This window comes from Apteryx rowi, unplaced genomic scaffold (genome assembly GCF_003343035.1).
Source record: "Apteryx rowi isolate R43461 unplaced genomic scaffold, aptRow1 scaffold_242, whole genome shotgun sequence".
NCBI classification, from domain to species: domain Eukaryota; kingdom Metazoa; phylum Chordata; class Aves; order Apterygiformes; family Apterygidae; genus Apteryx; species Apteryx rowi.
Window position 1 is genome coordinate 746,222 of NW_020448775.1, and position 22,848 is coordinate 769,069.

The 22,848-nt window shown below is 36.5% G+C and overlaps 1 protein-coding gene across 2 annotated transcripts in view; it reads left to right on the plus strand.

Moving 5' to 3' along the window:
• NALCN (sodium leak channel, non-selective) overlaps positions 1 to 22,848 on the plus strand; it is a 237,119-nt gene that overhangs the window by 81,769 nt on the left and 132,502 nt on the right. The window contains exons 7-9 of one of the 2 annotated variants that reach the window (XM_026066533.1): positions 3,066 to 3,208; positions 3,327 to 3,431; positions 6,188 to 6,274. In XM_026066533.1, the coding sequence (XP_025922318.1) occupies positions 3,066 to 3,208; positions 3,327 to 3,431; positions 6,188 to 6,274 (335 nt within the window). The remainder of the gene's footprint in view (positions 1 to 3,065; positions 3,209 to 3,326; positions 3,432 to 6,187; positions 6,275 to 22,848) is intronic. The other variant, XM_026066534.1, reaches the window with a different exon arrangement.

Consider the following 22,848-nt stretch of genomic DNA (forward strand, 5'->3'; position numbering starts at 1 on the left):
CTCAACATGAATATGGTGGAACCTTATAGATTGGTGGAACTGATCTTGTACGAGAGGCTTGGGTGAAAGAAGTTTGGTCTAGCTGGCAAGGAAAGAAAGGGTGGATATGCCTGCTCACATGATGTATCAAATATAGTTAGAGGATTATTGTTATATTGTTTCCGTTTGTGCCAATAAAGGTAATTCAGGATTAGAAATTTCAGTTTCTGATTGTTTTCCTTCAAGTTGATTAATACATTACTTAGACTTTTCCTTTTAAGCAGACTAAGCTTTCTTTAGCTTTGRTTTAGTTGTTTTTTTCAACCTGTGGAGGTACACAACATTCTCTTTTTTGCACCAGTCCATCCTAGAGCTCTCCTGTGGGTAATTCAACAAAGAGCTCCCATAGCAGAGAAGATAGATTTTTCCATTTTTCCGTATCTTGCCTTACACAGGAAGAAAGTGTGCGGTATGGTCAGACATCCATTGGCAAGATCTACTCGGATACAAGTCAGGTATTTAGTCCAATCCATTGGGTTCAGCCATGATTCTCTTTAACACGAAGCACATTATTTATTTGCTTATCTTTTATTTATTATTATGTACTTATTTCCTAGAGAGGGGAAGGAAATTAATTACATAAAGTAATTGTTGAAACTGCCCTATTTTTTTTATACTTGGAATGACAGAAGACCAAACCCTGTGGTTGTAATTCATGTAAGAATGTGGCTCACTTTTTGACAAGTTTAACATTGATCCTTGGAGACACTCAGTTTGGAGGGTATTAGCAAGAGTGAGCCTTTCTCAGTCACTGCAGCTTTATAAGTACCTCCATTCTCACTAGAGCAAGGCTCATCCATCATTACTTATTGGCTTCACAGAGGGAAAAATTAATAGGTAAGAAAATTTATTCCCATCAAATGTTCTTTTTCCTAACAGAATATTACTGCTGAAGACAAAACCAGTAAAAATCTCTACTTTTTATTTATTTATTTAGATTTTCCTCATTTTTRTCCTACATGCTCTTTGTAATAGGCTTGTTAGTCTATTCCTTTCCACATGGTGAAAGTAGGGAAAAGACAAAGAGTATGTGGCATTTCTTTATTTTATTTTTCAATATTTGAGAGTTTGAGACTTACCCTTTTTCCCCTTTTGTGTCTAACAGGCTGGGATGCAAACAAAATCTCAAGTGGTTAAATTTAGTCCTTTTGTAAAAATTTCTGTCAATTTAAATGGAGGTCATGTTATTAGCTACAAACAACTTCAGCTCTCCCCCAAAACATAAAAAAAACCACAGATACTTTATTTTTGTGAATCCAGCATCCATGTCTATAGAATAAAGGGCTCAAAGTAGTGGTTTGGAGTCTGTTGTTGTCTGAGCTCTGCCTCCAGAATAGTAACATCTAGGACAGTAGGTTTWTTCCTGCTCCTCCAAGCCTCCTCTCCTTCTCCCCCAGGTGTTCTGTGTTCCTCTCATACATCACTGTGTATCAGTACTGTCAGCTAAGTGCAGGGTTGAGCCTGCTGAAGATAAGACTCACCATTCACATTTTAAACCCCTGTACTTGTACTAAAARGCCATTTCAGCTTGAGCACCAGGGCTCCCTCTGAGTGGAGAGCTTAAGCTCCTCTTTATATTGTTTCTGTGAGTTGGGGCACAGGCTGTGTCAAGCATTTGAATGTTCTCTGCAGATAACTGTAGCCCATATTTTCCTAATATGTTTTTTTGAGGTGGGCTAACAGCCAAATTAGAACTAGCAATAGAACTGAGAAACGTGGATCACTCTGCATACTTAAACCTGCTCTCAAGTCTGCCCTGCACTTTGCAGAGTAGCTATAGAAACCTTACAGCTGTAACAGTCTGCGAAATTACTTCCAAACAAGAACGACATATGACCTCTAAATACTTTTACACTTCTGTTGCAGAAATAAGGAGGAAAGAGGAGCTGGTTGGAGCATATTATCCCTCAGTTGTCTAGAACAACCCATTGCTGGCTTTTGGATCCTGAAGAAGTACATTCTCTCACCACCTCTCTTAGCTGTACACTCCTATTAATGTTTCATTAGCCCCCAGACCAGTTGAGGACATGAGAGGTGCAGAATTGCCTTTAAGTCTCTTTCTCCTCCTCCATCCACTGTTTCTCCTAGCTTAATAATTGCTAGGAGACCTAATCTAGGATCTGACCCATAATGTGGATGTTAATATCTAGCTTTTAAATTGCYTTCCTTTTGCATTCTCACCTACTAAATCCCTTTTCCACAGAAGTGGTATCAGAAAGACTGCCAGTATCCTGCAGATGAGAATAAGCTTGACGAGTCCAGATTTCAATATTCGGTTTTCAGATGAAAGGCACAAGGACCAGTTTGCAAAAATTGGCTGCAGACATTGGAATGAGTTTGACTTTTAAGTTCAAAATGAGAAAACAGTAACTTAATAGTTTTTATTCAAAAGTGGATTTTGCACACATAAACTCCTCATAGCTTTTCTATATCGTCTCCTCTTCCCCCTTCCCAGAATGGTTTAATAGCTTCAACTCAGAAATGCTTTAACATTTTTTAAGGCAATACGTTATATTACTTACATTAACACAGCTACCATGGATACCTGAACTTCAACACTGTTGCTTGTTGTAGACACTTAATTGTGCTTGCTAGTATTGTGTAGCTTCTCAGTGTGTTGCTGCTTACTCAGCCTTGTTTATATTAATAGTGATTCCTTTCACCTACTGAATGTTGATCCTGATAGTTTTAATTAAACCTGTCTTTTCTCACAGATGCTGCTGAAGTCACACGATGGGACAAATTCTGCCTTTGGAGACATTTGCATACTTCCCACTGAACCTGTCTAGGGGATTATGCATGTGTATCCAGGGAGAGAATGTAGCCCAGTCTAATGTAAAAACAATTCAGATCAATTACAAAAAGAAGAAACATGGAAACGCACCTGAAAAACTGCTGTTTGAAGAGAGGAGATCTGATACCCTTTAAAGAAAAGAAAAATAAAATAGATAAAAGATGACTGTTTGCTGATCTTGAAAACATTTTGGGGGGCTTAATGCCAAACATTTTCATTTTTCCTTTAACAGGTACAAGCATATTTACTGTTTATGAAGCTGCTTCTCAAGAAGGTTGGGTATTCCTTATGTATCGAGCAATTGACAGTTTTCCCCGATGGCGTTCATATTTCTATTTCATCACCTTAATTTTCTTTCTGGCCTGGCTTGTTAAGGTACTGAACAATTTGTTCTTTTAAACCTGTCTGAAATGCAGATCATGTTAGAATTAATTTCTTCTCTTTTATGCCTGCTGAGCTTTGTGTCAGTCATTTTTTCATGTTCTTTTTACAGAATGTTTTCATTGCAGTCATCATTGAAACATTTGCAGAAATTAGAGTGCAGTTCCAGCAGATGTGGGGATCCAGGAGCAGTACCACTTCAACTGCCACCACCCAGGTGAAGTGTTCATGTTAGAGCACCCAAATATTGAGATCCTCTGGGGACTTAATTGTTCATAATTTATGAATGAATAATAAGACATAAATCCCTGTTAATTATTGTTTCATCTCAGTAGATTCTGTTCTATTTGACTTTGCATGTTACCCTGTATGTTTTAAAGTTGTTATATGTATTGTCATATTAAATTAAATTCTAGACTGTATTGTCCAAATAGTCTTTCTTAAAAAAAGAATAATAGAGGAGACTATAATGTGGTTCTCTAGGTGTTTGAGTATGTTATGGTTCCCTTCCCTTTCCTTCCCTTCCCTTCTCTTCCCTTTCCATAATTCCTTTTCTCGTGTCATTTGGTGGGTTTGGAATTATAGTTGCAGTTGAATATCACTTTCTGTGCTAAGGCAGAAGAGCTGAAATTGCAGGCTGTAACTGGAAGAATAGAGGTCCGCGGGTAGCTGAAGTGTGTGGGAAACGTGGTCCTGGAATTGAAAAGGGAATACTGAGACCAAGGAAGAATGAGGTGCTCAGGCAGTGAGAGAGCCATGCTGTGACTTGAGGTAGCCACAGAAAGTGAGACCCTGGATTTGAGATAATGGCTAGGAAGAAACCATGTTAGGAAGGGCACTGGTTTGGGTTCAGGAGTAGAAAGACTCAGTATGAAAAACAGTGGCTAACTGGTTGAGATTTAAACTGTCTCCACATTATTGTAGCACATATATTAGATATCCTAAATATATAAATGGCTAGGCGTTTTCAGTGCTAGTACACTTTCCATCTATGAGAGGGACCAGTATCAACTGCCTGCAAAAAGCCCTTAGGAAGACAGATATAAGAAATCTACCTATGAGGAAAAATTTTACTAACTTCTGTAGCTAAAGATTATTTACTTTCTTAAGCCAAAGGATTTAAGTGTCTTCAAAATTATTTATTAAATATTTTCTGGTGTATCTTTGGATATTCTTGTAATCCACTTGTAAATCCAGTCCTTTTCTGCCTGCTGCTACATTTTTTGGCCTCACAGATGCTTTTTTGGCACTAATTTCCACTCTGTGTGTGGCTTTGTCAGAGCAGACTTGGTGATATAATTTCAATTTAAAATCTGTTCTCTAACAAAAAGGGACTTTTCCACATGACCCATACTTAGCCTAAGGACCGTAATGTTTGTTTCATCCCCAATGTGATAAATTCCTGTGCCATATAGGTTTAACCTACACCCGCTGAACTAGGGTCTGGAACAGAGAGGTCTATATAAGGAAACTCAAGAAGCAGCCAAGATTAAGGAATTCCAAGGATAATAGAAACTCCAAAAATAATGTCATCATGCCAAAGAATATGAACATTTTGAATATAAATAGCGCCATGCAGAATAAAAATGGTATGTAGGCTGTAGACAAGTAAATGGTTACTTTGTTCCCTGAGTCACTGACATAATGACCATAAAGGAAGCCTGGCTTAACAGACTACAAAACACATGTTTTTCTCTATTAAGATGGGCATAAAATTTCTAGCAGCTTTTCTTGTTCAAAGCTCCAAATAAAAGTTCAGGCACATGTTTTATGCATGAAATAACCTTGACAAAAAGCAGCACTATCTTGCTTCATTTACCCACTTCATAAATCACTAACTACTCCAGAAACTCAGTCCTATAGAAAAGAAAAAAAATGTTGGAGGGTTGAAGCTGAAGAGGGGTCTGTGCAGAAGAACAAAAGGAGATTCTCATAAGGCACTTTAGCATTGTCCATTAAAACATGGTACAAAGATGAGTAACTTGGTGCTGATATGAGTTGTCAACTCTTCCTGGTGCAGAGATACTACATAAGGGCCCAGCACCATTAAAACCACATTGGTGTGGCATTATCCCCGGTCTAATGAGCACTTTTCTCGGGAAGGCTTTTAAGTTTCAGCCTTGCTGAAATGACTGTGTTCCAGAGGTGACTTCCTTGATGCTGGAACTTCACCACACTTTACTATATAGTGTATGCAGACTCTCAAATGGCAATTAAAAATGCTAGAGCAGCTCATGTTCTTTCAAGGACACTTTAAAGACCAGTGTTAATCACTTCCAGACACGGTTTCTGATTGTCCTTAAGCCCAGCAATCTGTGTCTTTTTATGTCCTGATTTCTGAAAAAAAATATAATACTTACAGTTCCAGAGGTTGTGGKTAAAATGTGAGTATCGCTGTGGTCAAGAGAGCAGTTTTCATTGACATAATTAGAACCAGGATTTCATTCACATATTTACAACAGTTATAATGTTTCGGTAACAGTGCAAAATGGCTGCAGAGTTAATCTTGATTTACATCTGTGCAACAGAAGTAAAATCTGATCCTTGGAAGTAAAATAATTTTTACTGTAAAAAATATGAGGTTTGTCTATTGTATTTGTTTGCAAATACACCGTGAAATTTATTTTTTGGTCACAATGTCTTTGTATTTCTTCAGGATAAGCTTATTAAGTAAGGAATTTATTCTGAAAGGGTACTACCATATAATAATACTAATCCGAGATGAATTGAACTGGTTTGTATGTAAGGACTAATAGATTCACATTACATTTCGTGTTATCTGAGTAAAATTCAGAAACTATTAATGTTGAAATAGGAGCATGATGCTTTTTTCTGTAGCAATAAGAAACATTCCCCTCTTATTTTATACTAACAATCATCAAAATATAGACAGGTTCTTAAGGGGAATATAACAGACTTCACTTGTATTTATTAGCATGTAAAACGTTTCTGACAACTATTTTCTCTTTCAAGATGTTTCATGAAGATGCRGCTGGAGGTTGGCAGCTTGTGGCTGTTGATGTGAATAAACCCCAGGGCAGAGCTCCTGCATGTCTACAGGTACGACATTGCTTCTCACTAAATCAGTCTGTGTAACCAGCACCTCTGGAATGTTGGCATAAGGAGATTGTGGTGAGAAATAGCATCTGCAATAGTTTTAGTCATAAATTGCCTTAAATCCATTGCTTTCTTCAGTGTAGGTTTGTTCATGGAAAACACAAATCAACAAAGATGTACTACACCCAAAGCCAGAAGGTTAGAAAAATATATTTGTTATAAAGGCTTTGTCTTGTGCGCTCATAAGATAAAGTTTTTAGAACATTTTTATCATATAAAATGATCCTGCTTTATCTACCAGACTTTTGTACATTACAAAACAACTTCAATTCTAAGTTATTCACAACTGACAGGCTTGTTTATTAACTGCAAAATACAATAACATAGACCAAGAAGCATGACTAAACATAATAAACACATACTTCATTCCTATATTGAAAATAGGATCACTGAAGAATGGGGAATACACATGTAGCTACTAAGCCATACAGTGTTTGAAACAGATTTAATATTCTCATTTTGATATCAGCGGGGTTTGATATCAGCTCTACCCTCCTTGTTTAAATAAACCCAGACTAAGATATGTAATGTTTTTAGAAATCCCTTTTTATTACAGCATGTTGTACAGCAGCTCAAATTTTTATTTGTATGTTAAAGAATAATACTTCTGGATGAAACAGCCTTGCTTCAGAACAGAAAACCAAAGCTACTATAGCAATCTGATAGCATGATGTTTGCTAGCCGTTTTGGTAATGTTCGATTTAATATGTAAGCTAAAGTGCACAAACGTGTTGGCAGCATGAACTTAGCTGAACACTAAGCTGGCAAGCACCTTTCAGCCACTCTTGAACAAACTGTTCATTCTCAGATCTCTCTGCTTTGTCAAACTATTGGCATGTAATTAATTATAGCATATGCTTTAACTGATGACTTCTCTTGCCAAACTAAGTTATTAATTTTGAGAGCAACTGAAATATCATTTATGATGGTCTCTAGTAACAGTCTCAGGTATGTGGATAGACTATAGTTGAATTCACAGTGAAGACTCCTCCAGACGAAAGTTAAGATAGCATCAGACTTAACCTGTTCTGCCTTTGTCTGTAGTATTGCATTTCCTCCCATTTCAGGAATCATGGGAACACATGGTAAATTGTGTTCCAGGAAACATAAACCTCATGCATCATTGGGTGCTGTAACTTTTTATTCTTGCAACTCAACTGGCAGTTTTCTTCTCATCCTTCATCCTTCTGTGAAACACCTGCAGAGCCTCCATTAATCTATGGCCTTGCTGGAGGTCAGTGACAGCCAAARGAAAACAATGTCTTTTAGCAGAATAGTGCTATGTGCTTATGAAATATTGACTAAAATACAGCCTGAAGAAAGCAAAATCTCAAAGTCTTATACGTGTGTACACCTTTATTCATCTCACTATGCATTATTGTTTCATTTCTATCAATCCCTATATAAAAAGACAATAGACTTCTAAAAAAGTCCATATTTTTAAAGTCTTTGCAGTATATTGAAAGCATTTTTTATTCATGAAGTCCATACTGAGGGATTTCATTGTTATTTTTAGGGTTTGTTTTTTTTTTCCTTAAGAGGAAAGTGTTACATAGATCTGAATCTAGGAAAGAGTTAATCAGATTGAAGAATATACATTCTACCTTTAGGATACGTTCAATTAATAAGCATTCTTCTGACCTTTATTAGCTAAGTGGACTGTCATTCAATATCCTGTGAAGAATGGAGTTCTCAGAAGAAGGTAGTGAAGACTCTCTATTGCCCTGTATCATTTTAATTAAATTTCATAGTAAATTTGGTTTTATTAATTCCTCTCTGGGCTCTTTAAGTATTACTACTCCAAATACAAAAGAGAACACTCATTAAAAGTTCTCTTTCAACAGTAACATGAATCTGTGCTTTGATGAAACTCTGGTTCATCAGTGGATTCAGGTATTTATAATATACTTCCTCAAACATCTGTGCTGTGCATTGGGAGAGGAAATGACCTAGCAGCTAAGGAACTGGAAGGGGACTCTGGAGGTTTGGGTTCAATTTATTGGCCAAGCATAAATTTCCTGTAAAGTTTGAATGAACTACTTAACAGGTATGTTAGCTTTGGTTCACATTCTGTAAGGTGGTGGCATGTCTCCCTACCAGACATAACAACTGTGGAGTTTAAACTTACTATGTAAGATGGGCCAGTAAGATGGGCATGTTGTACATAAGTAGGCAAATAGATACATCCAGCTCTCTAATGTTGGGAGTGATAGGGGCAAGAATAATGCAATTTGTGTGCTGCATGTAACATAGAAACCTCTCTAATACAGATACTGCAAAACACTTCACACGGACTAGCTGGATTTGTCAGAGTTTGACTTTTGTACRACTCATGCTTACTCCCACAGACTGGTTCAGGTGTTTCTGCCTGGCAGGCCTTATTATCTTAGGTATAGCATTGCAGTGACACGCAGGGTCACTTGGGTCTGATGCTATTCTTCAGCTACTAATAATTCAGACATAGTACAGAGATACCTCGTAGACTCTGTGCAGAGCCTTTGTAACTCACTTTGTCTCACACAAACATGGCACTATTGCACCAAACCATGCAATTAAGTAAAACGAATAAGCTGGCAAACACRTCTTTACGCTTCAGTGGATCTGCAAAAAGGAGGTACAAAGCATCTTCAGAGAGCTCCTGATCAGTGAGTTGCGTGCTTAGGTATGTCTAAACTGCTGGGCAGTGGCACGGTGCTTTCCTGAGCATCCTGTCTTGTCTTACCTGAGAGCCCATGTTCCTTCCCGGTGGGAGTTTGACATGCAGGCAGGAAACAACCCGCATGTGCTTATAGATCTGGGATCTGCAAAGGGCTCCTGTATCCGGTAGTGTAGTGGTTAATGTAAGTAAACAAGTAAAGTAAACAAGAATAAGACTAAACCATGAGAGATGGGCAAGAAAGATGGGTGTTAACCACTGTTTTAGAACTTTTAACTCAGACACCTACCTACTCTGTTTTCTCTAGCTCTTTAGAACTGGCTGGAAGTGGCAACATGGAAAGTTAGTAACAGTATGGTTTTTGATTTTGACTTGAAAATCTATCCTAATGTGGGGTAAAGAGGCTTTTATTTCAGTATAATGGCTTTATATTTATTACATTTTTCTTTTAAGTGTTCCCAAAGGTGCTTTGTGGTCTTTTGTTACTTATTCTCACTGTTCCCCATGACTGGCATTGATTTTAAATATTGATTTTCTTTTGTCACTGAAAAATAATCTTTGTGTTTTCCATTTTAACATGAACCATTTGGCATGAATGCATGCTGAGGAACCCAGATTGCCGCATTATTTTGCTGTTGTTGATATTACTTTAACAGATTGTAGACTGTGTTAGAACTTCCTGCCTACCATGATTTACTCTTACGAGCATGGTAGGAAGCTCTCAGTTCACAAATAAAGTAAAGCTGAGCACCAGGTTCCAAAAAAAAATCCTTTTAAAAAACTCTTCAGGGATGTATTTACTCTTTTAATCCCCTGGTAAAGGCACATTGTATTTTTTATTATTACTTTCCTGTTAATTTTAGAGGTTGTTGATGTCTTTATCACACCTTCCTTCTTTTTGTCTACCAGTCCCCTAAGACTTGTAAAATATGCATGCTGGTTTAAAGGTGAACTGAAAAGTTTTAACTTGCACATGTCTTCCTTGAAACTGTGGTTGATATTACTAGCACCAAGGCACTAATGACATCTTCAGTCTTCTCAGTACATAGATTTGTAATGAACAGAGAAAGTCTGGAGCTGTGGTCCTGTGGAGACCAATGAACCAGACAGTAATTCCATGTTTGTGCTAATATTTTGGGGTCATATGTCCAGCAGAAATGGAACTCATAGCTGGAGATGGAATGGCATTTAGAAAAAGCCTGGGAATACTCTGTGCAATGTATAAGCGTGAATGGAAATGGTCATCTACTCACAAACTTTATGTGCACTTCTATTCTGATAGTAATGGAAAGTYTTCAGCACTTTAAAAATACTGCATTCACTATTAATCATCTGTGCTCTGTCTAGAGAATTAATAGAAGGTCACAAAACTATGATCTGAGCAACCAAGTGACATTATTATGTTTACAGTGCTCTTGAACGTAGGATTAATGTCAGAATTTTAATCATATCTTTTTTCCCCTCAAAAAGTTAGTCCTTCATGCTATGGAATGTTATCAGAATATGTATATATATTACAGAATTTTACAAAACCTTGGACCTTGGAGGACAAAGAGATCAAGAGTAATATAGAAAGACAAAAAGCATATGGAAGGTGAGAAGGAGAAGACATAATCAGAGAAGCAGGAACTGACTGTACCGTGATGGATACACCAAATGAGAGAATGAGAAATGAGACAAAACTGTATATAGGGATTTTCACTGCCAAAGTAACAAAAGAGAGCACAAACAGGTTTTCCCCTCTTCCCTTTTTTGCAAAGTAAATATTGGTGAACCAGAAAAGTGTGGTAGTCTATTTATAGACTAATTTGCACTTTTGTCTAACTTTGGAAGCAAGCAAAAGGTATGCCTACTCATCCCTATTCTCTTCTCACGTACAGTGGCTTTCAATAGATCTGTTACATAGGCAGATACATTTCTTTAAAGTAACTGAAACCCCCTCTTATAGTGAAAGAAAAATCATCTCCTTCAGTTGACTAAGATTTAGTTTTAACTCAAATGAGTAATCAGAAGCAGATTAAATAATTCCAAATCCTAAACTTCAGAGGCTGTCATTTAAAAAAATGTACATTTTTCTATGTTTTGTTCTCATTTAGAAAGCCTAAAAGTTGTATCAGTTAACAGAAGCTTGGATGGTTCAGTGATGTATTTGGCACTGAAACAGGACTGAAAAACAACCTTATTGTTTTACTTAGAAGACTCAGGAGCAGAATATGGAAAGTGTAAAATAAAAACAAGCCATTCAGTTTTGGTGGGGTAAAAATTGTGAATAAAAATGAGGTGGAATAGAAGACTCTTTGGGGAAGCTAAACCTTTTAGCAACAGAAGAACATGCACTAATAACACAAGTCCAGCCCCACTCCCTACCTTCAGTTGCACATAGCAGGGTAGCAAGTCATGGACATTATGAAATAAAGAGACTTCCAGTATTTCCCACTTGTGCATAGAGCTGTGGGAAGAAATGGTGAAATTGTGGTGAATGGCGTGGGGTAGAAATTCCATTGCCTGGCTAACTCTCAGAGTCTGAGTGGGGATTCAAAAAACGAGCAGTCATTAACCATACACTGTGTTTCACAACTTTATCTCATTTCACAAGCTRTTACCATCCTCCACTGTCTGCTCTCCCCCTTTTTTCCAGAGGTTTTAACCACAGTAACAATGGCAACTGAACAGGCAGTGCGTTAACTCCTGAGATGCCTCAGTTCACTGTCTCATCTTGTAATGTAAACTGGCATCAGCTTAAGTTTGTGTTAATTACATCAAGTTACGAACTCAAACAGTGGAAGTGGTTACTGTCCATTTAACTGGAGAAAGGACTGGACAGACCAACTAGTGTAAATCATGTTTTTCTTCTGTAAATGAACTGCTAGGATGTTGAGAACTGGTATCTTTTTTTGATACGAGTTAAAAAGATAATCCCATAATGCCAGAGAGCCAACCATATTTTGCCCATATACTTTTTTTTTTTTTTTGTATGTCTAAGTTTACCGTTTTTGACCAAGAAGGACCTGAAAAATAATGAGGCTTATGATCTAGGTATTGGAGTACTCATAAAACTAGCAGACAAACAATGCATTTGTCTTATCTCTGAAACTGGCCAGTGGCAGAAATAGGGCATCTCTGAATGTCTAGATACACCATTTATGGCATCATGCTCTATCTTGAACTCCAGTAATCATTCATTAAGGAATTCCTGAACTGAAAGTTAAATTTAGACCATTATATTTAGTACCCATTCATGGATTTATCACCTATGAATTTGTCTAGCCCTTTTTCTAATCCATGTACCCTTTTTTGACTTCCAGAACATCTTGCAGGAACAAGTTCCATTAAACAACTATATAGCATTTTAATTTATTACATTTCAGAAATTAATTTGATGATTTTGCTGAAATTGATCAGAAATAACAAAAACTTAGTGCAACCATTGTGGGTTTTAATTTTGAGATGGATGCTCCTTTTTTCTATAAAAACAAAAAGTTTAAAACTACAAAACTTAGCAATAGCAGGATCACTGACTGTTGTAACATGCAATCTGCAACAAGAGGATGGTAGGTAGAGGGTCTGAAGACTATAAACATCTGGTATGAAGGCTAATTTGCTTCTGTGTGTATAAATAGAGTTATCAGTGATAAGGAAACTTCAGAAAGGGAAATTGACATTTAAGATCAAGAAAGGCTATTAAAAGAAGAGATTGGTGTATTTGGTGAGAAGTCCATCATTTGTAAGAACACTTAAAAATCTCCTATGAGTGACTATCTGGCATTAACAAACATTAATTAATTTAATGCTTATTAGACTCTTATAATAATTTTGTCTATCCTTCTACTTCTCTGCTGTAGTATACATACATCTAAAAGAAAACTTATTTCAAGAGGGTGCAGAACTGCATCCATATTTCCAGCCTGTAAGGAGTAGAACCTACTAAGATTTTGCATTCCAAATTTGCTAATCCAAAAAGCCAGGCAGTAGATTAGACATTCCTTCTTCATTAGAGCCCCCTAGTACTCACAGGCAAGCTTGGGATGCACTCCTACTGTGTTTTGTAAGTAGTGATGTGATGGCCACCATTTGGGAACAGAAGACTAAGCAAAAACCCCAAGGAATTGTTTTTTCCATGAAGGTCATGCAATTCTACAGAAATATACAGTCTAATTTTTGYAATCCTCCTCCTCTTAGGATCTATAAACAGCACAACATGACCTTTTCTCCATCCTAGTGTTCATAAGGAATTTATTTGAAGGAAATTATCAGGAAAAGACTTATATCTCATGTCCCAAAGGAGCAAGAGAGAAGTAGTATTTGCATTCATAGCAAGTCTCCTGCATGAACCTGATCCTCTTCTCTCTCTGACATCACTAGGAGGTCTTAATCTCAGCTGGGTATTCAGGTACAACTTTCAGCTTCAAGGACTGCCAGACTACAGTCTGTCCATCAAGGCAAAGAATAAATAAGCATGCATGCTTAATAAAATAAGCATGCATGAGATACAGACAAACAGGATCATGTTACCTGACCAATAGCCTTTCTTGCCTGACAGCCTCCTAAGTCAAATGGCAAATCTGATCTTGGCTGATCAAGCRTCACAATTTCTCGTTTGCAAAAGTTCAAGTGAATCCAGATCTTCTAATCATGCTTCCCTCCCTCCCTCTCTCCCTCCCTTCCTTCCTCCCTTTCTTCCTCTCTTTCTCACTCTCTCTTTCTCTTTCTTACTCTTTTTCTCTTTCTCTCTCTCTTTTTACTTTGTCTTTCCTTCCCTCCCTTCCTTACTTTTTCTTCTTTCCTTTTTCTTCATTTTATCTCTCTTTTGCTCTTTCTTCTTTCTTGCCTGCCTGCCTCCTTTTCCTTTATAACCAGTATAAATAAGCACGTATGCTAATCATGAGTTAGAGATATAGTTCTTCTATGTTCATAGTTTCTTCTCCATAGTTTTCCATTTACTTGCTGAACTGTCTGTTCTTGTTCACTGCAACATGCTAAGTATATGGTTAGCCACAATTTGTAGCAATCCAGCCATAGAAACTAAACAAAAAGAAAGCAAGCCCATTATTGATTTCCCTGTTTTACATTTGAGCAAATAAATTTAATCAGCATGACTTCCTCAGCTTGCACATGCAGTTTTCTTGCAGACTTTTAGGGTATCAGAATCCTGTGGCAAAGACAACACAGATAGGAGTTAAAGTATAATTTAAGCTTATAAAAGGATGGTGGTTTTCCTTGGCAGTTGTCTTTATTAGATGAGGGCTTGCCGCAGTAGAAAACATGTTCACATAAGGCCTTTGGCATCTTCTTGGGACATTTAGGATGGAGTAGTTGGAATTTATCTGAAGCCATATGTTTTCAAAAATCTTTGTATTTCAGAGTTGTGGAAGCCTTGGCTGACACTTACAATCAATCAAGATCTCTGAACTTCCCCTTATTTTTGAACAAGCTGTTAGAACTTTTGTGTGACCCTGATTTTCACATGAGTCCTCAGAAGAGCTTTCTGCTCCATATATAATAAGTTTTCTCTAAGGATTTTATGTAAATATTGACCCTCTTTCACACAGGCTTACACAGTTTACTCATAAAGGGGAATTACATAGTGACGATGATTTCTGGCATCATGGTCAAATTAATAAGCTAAAAATCTCCCACAATAAAGATATATTCTACATACTGCAAGTTGTTATAATATTTTTTAAAGACTGCTGAGGCTGTGGTATTTTATTAACCCAAGTATTTTTGCTGTGATCTGAATAGGCTGTGTGGACCATTTTTTTAACATTCTTTTCAGTGATGGACTTCAGTATAGCTTGTACTTATAATTTGCACTTACAATTTGGGGGGCACATCAGTGTCAGTGGATTATAAAGACTATTCAGCAGTGCCACTAAAATTAAAGTTCAACTGAGTTTCCTTTAGAAAATTTTATTTCTCGTGTTAAATATGTCCAGTGTTTCAGATCCCATCAAACTGAAAACAGGTATTTAAATTGTCATGCAGCTTTTTTTGTGTTTAGCACAATTATAGCAATCAAAGTGTTGGAAGCAGCAGCAGCAGCATGACTTCCTTTAGAGCTGTAAGTTGGATGACAAATCTGAACAAAGTGGAAGACTGCAGAGTCTTAGAATAAAACTAGAAGGGATTTTTTTTCTTCATGTGAGTTGTTCCCCCTCCACACAACATTTTCCATATTTCTAATATTTCTCTAAGAAAGATCTCTTTTCACTAGAACTGTATAAGTACATCATGTACTACAGCTCTGTAAATTATTGGATTGGACGTCAATGCTCTTTTTAGATTCTCAAAACTGAAAAAAAATCACTTTGCAATATCTTTTTGTTACTGTTGGGGTCTCTAATCCCTTGGGTCCTTCAGTAGTCAGTAGAGAGGGTGATTTAGATGGTGAAAGACAGAGAATTCACATGTTGGGTGCTGAATTGCCTCTTGTGTTGTCTGTATTTCTTCATTGTCAAAGGGAGACTACATAAACTGTGTGGCCTTCTCTCAGCACCTCAGTGAAGCTCCTGAGAGTAAGTGGGATGATTCTGGGCTAATAGGTGTTTGAACAAATAGCTTTTAGTAAATTCTGAAATATCTAAGTCTCTCTTTCATATTCAGATGAAAATTTTCGTGAATATATCTTGAAAAAAAAAAAAACCTATGGGAAGAGTCTTTGCCTTATCTTATTCTTGGCATTCTGGTATTCTGAACACTAACTCCTTTGAGAATCAATAGGGTCCTGATTCATCACAGGTATYTTTAAGCATTTAGCTGAGATGCCGGAGTTAGGAACATAGTGGCGCAGGGTCCTCACGCAGCCAATGGAAAGAGATGGGCATTGCCAGAGGGCAACTGAGTATCTCTGTCTGACATTGTCTGTAGCTCTACAGACTGCACTGGAGTGGAGGGGGTTGGTATTCCTATCTTAGGTGTGACAGTGGTGTTGGGGTGAATCTGCAAGGCCAAAGTGTGTATCTCCATTTTTTCCAGTAGTCCCTCATAATGACTCCCCAGTCTTTCAGGTGAATGTTCTGAGGCAGATTGCCATTCACTGATTGAGCTGCAAAAAGCTGATGACTCACTGCTTCTGGACTGGGTTTCTGAAAGGAAATTRGTGGGGAATTCTCAGTGCTTCTAGAGCTAAGTAGAGTCCAGTGCTGATGTTCAGAGACCTGTTCTACCTATCCTTCAGAGAAGGGCATCCACTGAGGAGGAAGGGGCATGTGATAAGGGCAGTGTTTTCCCTTTTTTCCACCCCCTATTCCTCCAGATTTCCTCTCCTTCCATTTGGGTGAAGTGCAGAAGAGAGATAGTAGAACCCTGGCACCATCAAACTCAGTAAGAGTTTTGCCACTGGCTGCACTGGGGAAGGATTTTCTCTCTAATGTTCTGAATATACAATATTGTTTTATGCAGTCATTAAAAAGTGGCAGATTGAAACCAATCTAAATGTCAAACAGACTTCAAATAAATAGAAATATCATAAACCCATGCGGCAAAAGGAACATTGCTAAAGTTCCTCTGTAAAAACATACAGACTTAGGGGTAGAGGGGAGGCTTCATGGGAGAAACTAGTTGTTTATTTCTCCCAGCTATAAATATAATGAAAAAAGGAATTTCTTTAGTTTACTGTAGCTGTATGAAATTTAATTTACTGCTCATGTTTAAACTTGAACACTATTTCTACAATATTGCCTAGTTCTTGGAATTAATGATATACTGTACTTCAGTAATTCCAAGCATTGTTTTGTACCTATTAATTTAATTTCCTCAGTGGAACTTATGTGTCTAAATCCCCTGACTGCTTTGTAAATCCTGATTTCTAAGACTCTTCCAGATGTGACTCTATCATGTTTTCATAAATGAATAAGGACCTTATATATAAACAGGTAAGTGTACGTACAAGACAGAGAGAATGCTACAAACTTACTCATTTTTGTGGTAGGATTGTGATTATGAAAATATATTAAGCAAAAAACATCTGGAACTTGCATCATGAAAGGACAGTAGTACCAATGGTTATCATCCAGTGTAGTTACATTTGCAGATCCTTTGGAAAATTGTCTGTAGTAATTCTGACACTTAGGTTCCTTATTCACAGAAAAAAAAAACACATTTTAAATCAATGCACAGCTTAATCTTTATACATCATTTCAGTCCAGTATTAATCATGAATGTACAACCAGTAAGGTCAAGGCTACGTACTGTTTTTTTAAGAGAAGAATAAGATATCGTATGAAAAGAGTGAATAATGGAATATAGCTGCGGTTTAGAAGGGGATGAAAGGAGTAGTGGATGCAGTTTTAATTTAAATGTTGTTTTTACCCTTTGTACTGGTGGGATATGCTGTTTAGCAACATTAACTAGGAATTATTTTAAAAATTGTTTAAAAGCCTTAGGGGTGGTAATGAGAGAGAGGGAGAGTAGATATTTATGCATGGATCTTGTTAAAAGTGGTTGTACAGACATAGACATAGAAGGAATAGAATTTATTTGCCCTGTCATAGGAGTCTGACAATTAAATGTGCTGGTCTGAGTTGATCACCCTTGGGCACTCTATAATCAGCCGAGACATCCACAGAAAGTGATTCATGTCATTTTAAGATAGTCATTGATGATAGCTCAAAGCCTAGTCATTTAAATGGCCAAGATTTCAGTTGCATTCACAGTCCAAATACTAAATCACATAATGAGCTAAGATTTTTTCGGTAGGCTGTACTCTCAGATAAGTACAAAGACCCATGGTGACATTAATGAAAATTGTGGTGACATTAATTAAAATTGTTTGGGCACATTCTAATTTACAATCACACCAAATTTAATCTGCTAAAAATAAAATTCTATTTAGCCAAAGCTGAAAATTGGACATACAGATCTATATAGGTCCTAATTCATTGGTATTTAGACTAGCATATTAATTCAGTATACTACAATATGTTTGTATCAGTGCCTACAGTTCCCTTTAAAGAATTTGTATAGGGTAAAAATACACTGGAGACTTACAAATAGTTGTTCGATTTTGGATGTCTTTCAGTGGCCATGATTAAGAGATGTTTTTCAGTAAAGACAAATAACTTTCTTAACACTTAATATAATTAAAATCACATATTTACAACATTTATAAAACAGCTGGGATTTCTAGATTTTCCTATTTTTCAGGGATGACTGCATAAACAGAAAAATTACATTATGGTCTGTATTAATGTGATTATTTTAAAAAGTACTATAGATCTTCTCTCCTGGAAAAAAAAATAACTGATGATTTTCAAATAAAGGAATATCTAAATTTGCCGAAACTTGCATCAATATTGTCAGACTTATGTTATTAGTTTGCTTTATCATTTAATTATAGCATTCTTATTTCCTCAAGACTTATGAGATAACTTATAATTCTATTGAGAATTATCAAATAAGAGTTATATATTACAAATATAGGACAACAGAATTTTCCTATCAAAGGATATTCCTTTGTTGTTCAAAAAATGTTTGATGCTAATATTTTTTAAAGAAATTCTTTGAAGTTAACTTCAATAGAAACTCTTACCATACAGACCAAAAGAGATTTAGTTTACTAATTAGCTGCTTCATTTTGATTTAGTGTATATCAAAATCAATTCATAATTATAGATTTTTTATTAATTAAACTTTCTAAAGCAGTTATATGTGCTGATGGCAAACTTTTAACCTGCCTTCTATTTTATTTAAATTTCTTTCATTTCAGTTTCCACCTTGATTTAATATTCTACATGTTTAAGCAAATAGTACAGTCGCCAGTTGAAGAGCAAGAACTAGAAGTGAGGCTCACATGAGTCCTTATCCTGGAATGAGTTTCACAGTCCATTAGGGGCAATTGCCCTATCGTTGCCACCCAGGGTTCTCTGGTATTCTTACGAACTCACCATAATATTGAACCCTTTGTTCTCCTTTGCTTCTATTCTGCTGTTCTGTCCTTCATCTGCTGAGATGATAAGATTTCCTACTTCTCAGCCCATGTGCTTTCACATCCGATAAATATTTTTGAAGTGAAAATGAAGGACATGTAGGAATCATTTTTGAAAGGATAGGTTATATGGAGAAGAGCATCATAAGAGTTCAAGAATTTGTGAGAAGGGAAAATTATGTATTTTCTTTCCTCTCCCTTACTTAATCAACCTCTTTCTATTGTCAGTATTCAGGGCATGTCCCTGCAAGCAGTGTGGGTTAAAATTCATCATTTTCTTTCAAAATCTCACATTGCCTTCTGTGTCTTTACACTTTTCTCAATCCCATCAATTTTGCTGTTACCCTGTTCATTTCTAACAGCTCTCAGCAAAGCAGCTCTTAATTAGGTGTTGTTAAAACCTTCAGTGTTGCAAGTCGGCTCTATCTGCAGCTAAGCTGCTCTTCTAGTTTAATGGGTACAGATGAGCAGAAGCTGACTCAGCTCCAGCAAGATGTCTTGGGGAAAGGAGTCACAAAAATGGAATTGTACCCTCTGCACACAATCTCCCAGCCTTTGATAGACTTACTGGTATCTACATTTGATGTGGCTGTTGATTGGTCTCTTGAACTACCTACCAGATTTTATGCCCTAAGTATGACCATAATTATGAACACTACCTGTTATGCTTATCTTTTTCATATGGCAACTACTTTATTAACACTTTTTTTCCTAATCCTATTTGGAAAAACAGTTGAAAGAATGGAATGATTTTCAAAGATGAGTGAAATTTGAATGAATGATGCATATATTAGGCTTGAGACAATCTCTTTTTCTTTAGTCTAATGTTTTAAATAAATTTCTAAAAATTATGTCATATAAAAGAAAGCCAATGATGTTGAACAGTGAACTTGCTGAAAATGACCATTACAAGTCACTTTTGTGTTTGGTTATGAAACTGGAGAACTATTGTGTTACTCATTCAATTATCCACCAGTTTGGAGTAGATATTCAACTAAATTGGGAAAAGAGAGCTTCAAAACACACCAGAAGGCTRCAGTCTCCTGTAGCCTGTATTTCCAACATGTTCAAGAGATTTACACAACAGGATTCCTATGTGGTCCAGTCCAAATCCAACCTTAACTTCATGACCTTTTCAGAAATTGGGGAAATAAGTTTACACGCTGTTGCCTGTGAGATGTCACAGTTGTACTGCATCCCAGTAAAGTAGTCTAGCTAGTGAACCTGCAAAACAGATACTTTTTAAGAAAGAGAAAATTACATTGGCAATCCCTGTGCCTTGCCCTCCAAATTAAAGGAAATCAAATTCTCTGCTTAGCTGTGCTACCCCCTATTCCAGGTAATACAACCTGTAAGTAGCCAGAAGTTTCCAGCACTATTTCAGTTCAGTGGAAATACTTTCAATGATCCCCTTCAGTGCATTATATTTTGTTTGAATGGAAACTGCTTTATTAGAAAGTAATATTAGGAAGTAAATAATAGAAAGTAAGTTTTGAGTCTAAGTGCAAAAAATGGCTTTTTTTCCCCTTCTAATTATTCATCTGTTCACTTCTTTAATGGAGCATTTGATTTATTTCAAAGTGATCTCTGCTTTTATATGTAAATCAAAAGTTTTAGAGAAAAGTGTAGTAAATAAATTATGCAAGGAAAATGCGAGGAAAAACTGTTCTAAACAAAAGGTGGAAATTCCATTAAAATATTTGATATTTATTTATATAGCCAAGTAACTTGTTTTAGAAAAGCACTTTTTTCTAGAAATAGGATTTTCTGTAGAGTACCGCTAAGGGTATGTTCCTTATGCTTCCCATTGCAGATTTGACTATTTTTGAATGTTCTAAGCCTTTTTGTATGAGACAGGTTTGTATGTTTTGAATCATATTCATTGTGTTCTGAATTTAATTCAATTACCAATTTTCAGACATAAAAATTCTCACAGTCTGAAGTTATTGCCACCTCATTCGCACACCAAATTGTTATATAAAAGTGATGCTTGGACAGGCAAGTACAATTGCGCTTTATACAGCTCTGCACATATGGAGGAAAGTTACATGATAGCTCTGCACCAAAAATGAAGAGGGAAGACTGCAGATGCGATATGTGCCATAGGAGGACTCTCCAGTGTATTTCCAAACATCACTGATTTTAGTGACATTGAAATAAAGCTTGTACTTGGGTCTGGGCACTGGTCCTTCTCAACCCTGTTCTCTTTGTGACTAACTGTGACACACAAATTGAACAGCCAGGCTTGCCAGCTGAGTCTAACACTTCTATTTTTTGAGGCCTGTGTTTTGCTTTTGGGAAGCAAAAGCTCATTATGGACACATTGTATTCACATTTTCTGCCAGATCTCTATTGGAAAGAAGAGTTTTCTGTCACAATGTGCTAGATAGAAATGTAATATTTGCTGTTTGGTTTTCTTTATTATTTTTTCTCTTCCGTTTTAGACAGATTTCACAACTCTCTTTACACAACAATTCTTCCCCAGATATTTCCAGAAACAAATTTACCTCTGAACCAAAAACATTTTAAGGGAAGTAACTACTGCCTGATTGAACTATTGTACTCTGTGTCCACAAGGCAGGTACACTGCATATGGTAACCCAGAAGATTAATGTACTCTGTTAGGCAAGGCATTCCAATCAGGAATCAATAATCCATGCAAATGGCCAGTCCAACTCAAGAAAAGATTTTTATTAATTCTGGGTAGAGTTGTCCTAATTGCCCAATACATACATTTGGCAGTTTTTAGTTAGGAAGGAAAGTTATCAAAAAATTGAAGTGTTCCAGCACTTGTAATGCTGATTGAATACTTCTGTAAGTTTTTAACAGCTCAAGCATACAAGAGCTGTGAAAAAGCATTGAAATTTAGCTCAGCCTTCTAAAGAATTTCAATGCATGCGTGCTATAATAAACATTGTAATAAGATAAAAAGCTGCAATAAAAGCTACGAGAAGATAGGTAGCTCTCGCTGAATTTAAAATCCTTCCAAGCAGGAGATTATTTTTCTTATTATCTTTGGCTGGGAAACACAAATAACAGTGAAATTCAATAATACCTCATCAAAAAAAAAACACTAAAGAAAATGTTTTCTTCCTTAAGGAATTGCCTTCTAAGAACCTCATTCTTAGAGTTTGCACGCCATTTGGAAATGCTGACAGCAAGAAGCCTGAGGACTGAAGTAAATGCTTCCACGCATATTTTTTGATGTTGAAGAAGAAGAAGCTATTTAGAGGGACCTAGTTTTTGATGTTTCCATGTCAGCCAACCTTTAAAGCATTTGGATTTCATTTTTGTTTTTTCACCATTGCTTCTTCAAACTGAACAAAACTGTCCTTTTTTAATTTTAGTTGTTGTTGTTGTTGTTGTTGTTGTTGTTGTTATTCTCTGGAAAAAATGTGGCCTTGTTAATGCTTTCTCAATATATAAGAGGAAAGAAGTAGTTTGGGATTCAAAATGGTGCTTCATCCATGTACAAGAGGTTACTGGCAAATGGACTCAATTTCTGCTTATCCTGAATTGCTCTATATCTTGTTTTCTCATGGGCTTAAACTAACTAGAAGGTATGCCTTAAAATCTTCCTAACAGGAGAATTCTTGTCTCCAGTCCTCCAACTCATTCTGAGTAGTGTCAGCTCTCTTCTGCCCTCTCATTTTTAAACTATCACCAAAACACCCACATAAGTTTTTCACATTATTTGAATACTTTTCTGACTAGAGATAAGTTAAAGCACATGCTTGAAGCACTGAGCTTGGAATCCCCCTGAAGAGCTATATCTTCTACAAAAACGATATGAAATTAGTAGATATCAACTTCAATATGAGCAACTTGATCATTTGAGTTGACACAGCAACGCAGTCACACTGAAACTGAACATGGCCTAAATACTTGAGAAGACTGTTTTAACTGTGAGAGGAGGAAAGAGAAGGGCATTCAGTG